Source organism: Eimeria tenella, genomic scaffold (assembly GCF_000499545.2).
Source record: "Eimeria tenella Houghton genomic scaffold, Eth_scaff3093, whole genome shotgun sequence".
Lineage (NCBI taxonomy): Eukaryota > Apicomplexa > Conoidasida > Eucoccidiorida > Eimeriidae > Eimeria > Eimeria tenella.
In genome coordinates this window covers 213-1,018 of record NW_013542960.1, presented here as the reverse complement: position 1 = coordinate 1,018, position 806 = coordinate 213, and the positions used below count along the sequence as shown (strand labels likewise).

The following is an 806-nucleotide window of genomic DNA, read 5'->3' as shown; positions in this document are numbered from 1 at the left end:
GGTGCTCTAGGATTTAGGGTTTAGGGTTTAGGGTTTCGGGTTTGGCGTCCTTCTTCCCTCAAACTGCTTCTAGAAGAGTTTATTTTCTCAAATGACTCTTTCCTTCTTTCCAGCGGCCCACTGTCACCCAGGACGTGGGGTTTAGGGTTTAGGGTTCGGCGTTTAGGGTTTAGGGTTTAGGGTTTGGGGTTTAGGGTTTAGGGTTTAGGGTTTACCTTTTCGGACACCTCAAGATGGAAAAGGAAACAGAGAAAGAAGCAAACCCTAATGAAGCTGAGGTGGACGTACAGCCCACCACTTCTTCAGGTAATTAACCCCAAACCCTAAACCCTAAACCCTAAGCCCTAAACCCTAAACCCTCACAATCGACAGTTGCTGCGGCGTGAACCCTAAACCCCCAAAACCCAAACCCTAGACTTTAAGGACCCATTTTGCACCTTTTCTTCCAGTGCGGATGCTACAGGATTCAAGGGTTTGGGGTTTAAAGCCTAGGGGTAGGGTTTAGGGTTTAGGGTAGGGTTTAGGGTTTAGGGTTTAGGGTTTAGGGTTTATGTGCAGACAGATACTATTCCCTTCTTGGGGTTTCTCCTGATGCCTCTCCAGCAGAAATTCGAAAAGCTTATTACGCGCTTTGCAAACGGCTGCACCCTGACAAGTGAGCTAGGGTTTAGGGTTTAGGGTTTAGGGTTTTTGGGTTGCGGGTTTAGGGTTTAGGGTTTAGGGTTTAGGGTTTAAGGTTTAAGGTTTGTGGAGGCTTCGATGGTGGCAGAAAGGGGCTGCTTTCACTGCGCAAATCGGAGAGTTCA

At 47.8% G+C, this 806-nt stretch overlaps 1 protein-coding gene across 1 annotated transcript; it reads left to right on the top strand.

Annotated features, from left to right (window-relative positions):
• Window positions 1-233: 233 nt before the first annotated feature.
• ETH_00037370 (uncharacterized protein) lies at window positions 234-659 on the top strand (the record flags this gene model as incomplete). Its single annotated transcript, XM_013376009.1, has 2 exons — window positions 234-306; window positions 559-659. 2 exons carry the CDS (start codon window positions 234-236, stop codon window positions 657-659), a joined length of 174 nt encoding a protein of 57 aa, XP_013231463.1.
• Window positions 660-806: the final 147 nt, after the last annotated feature.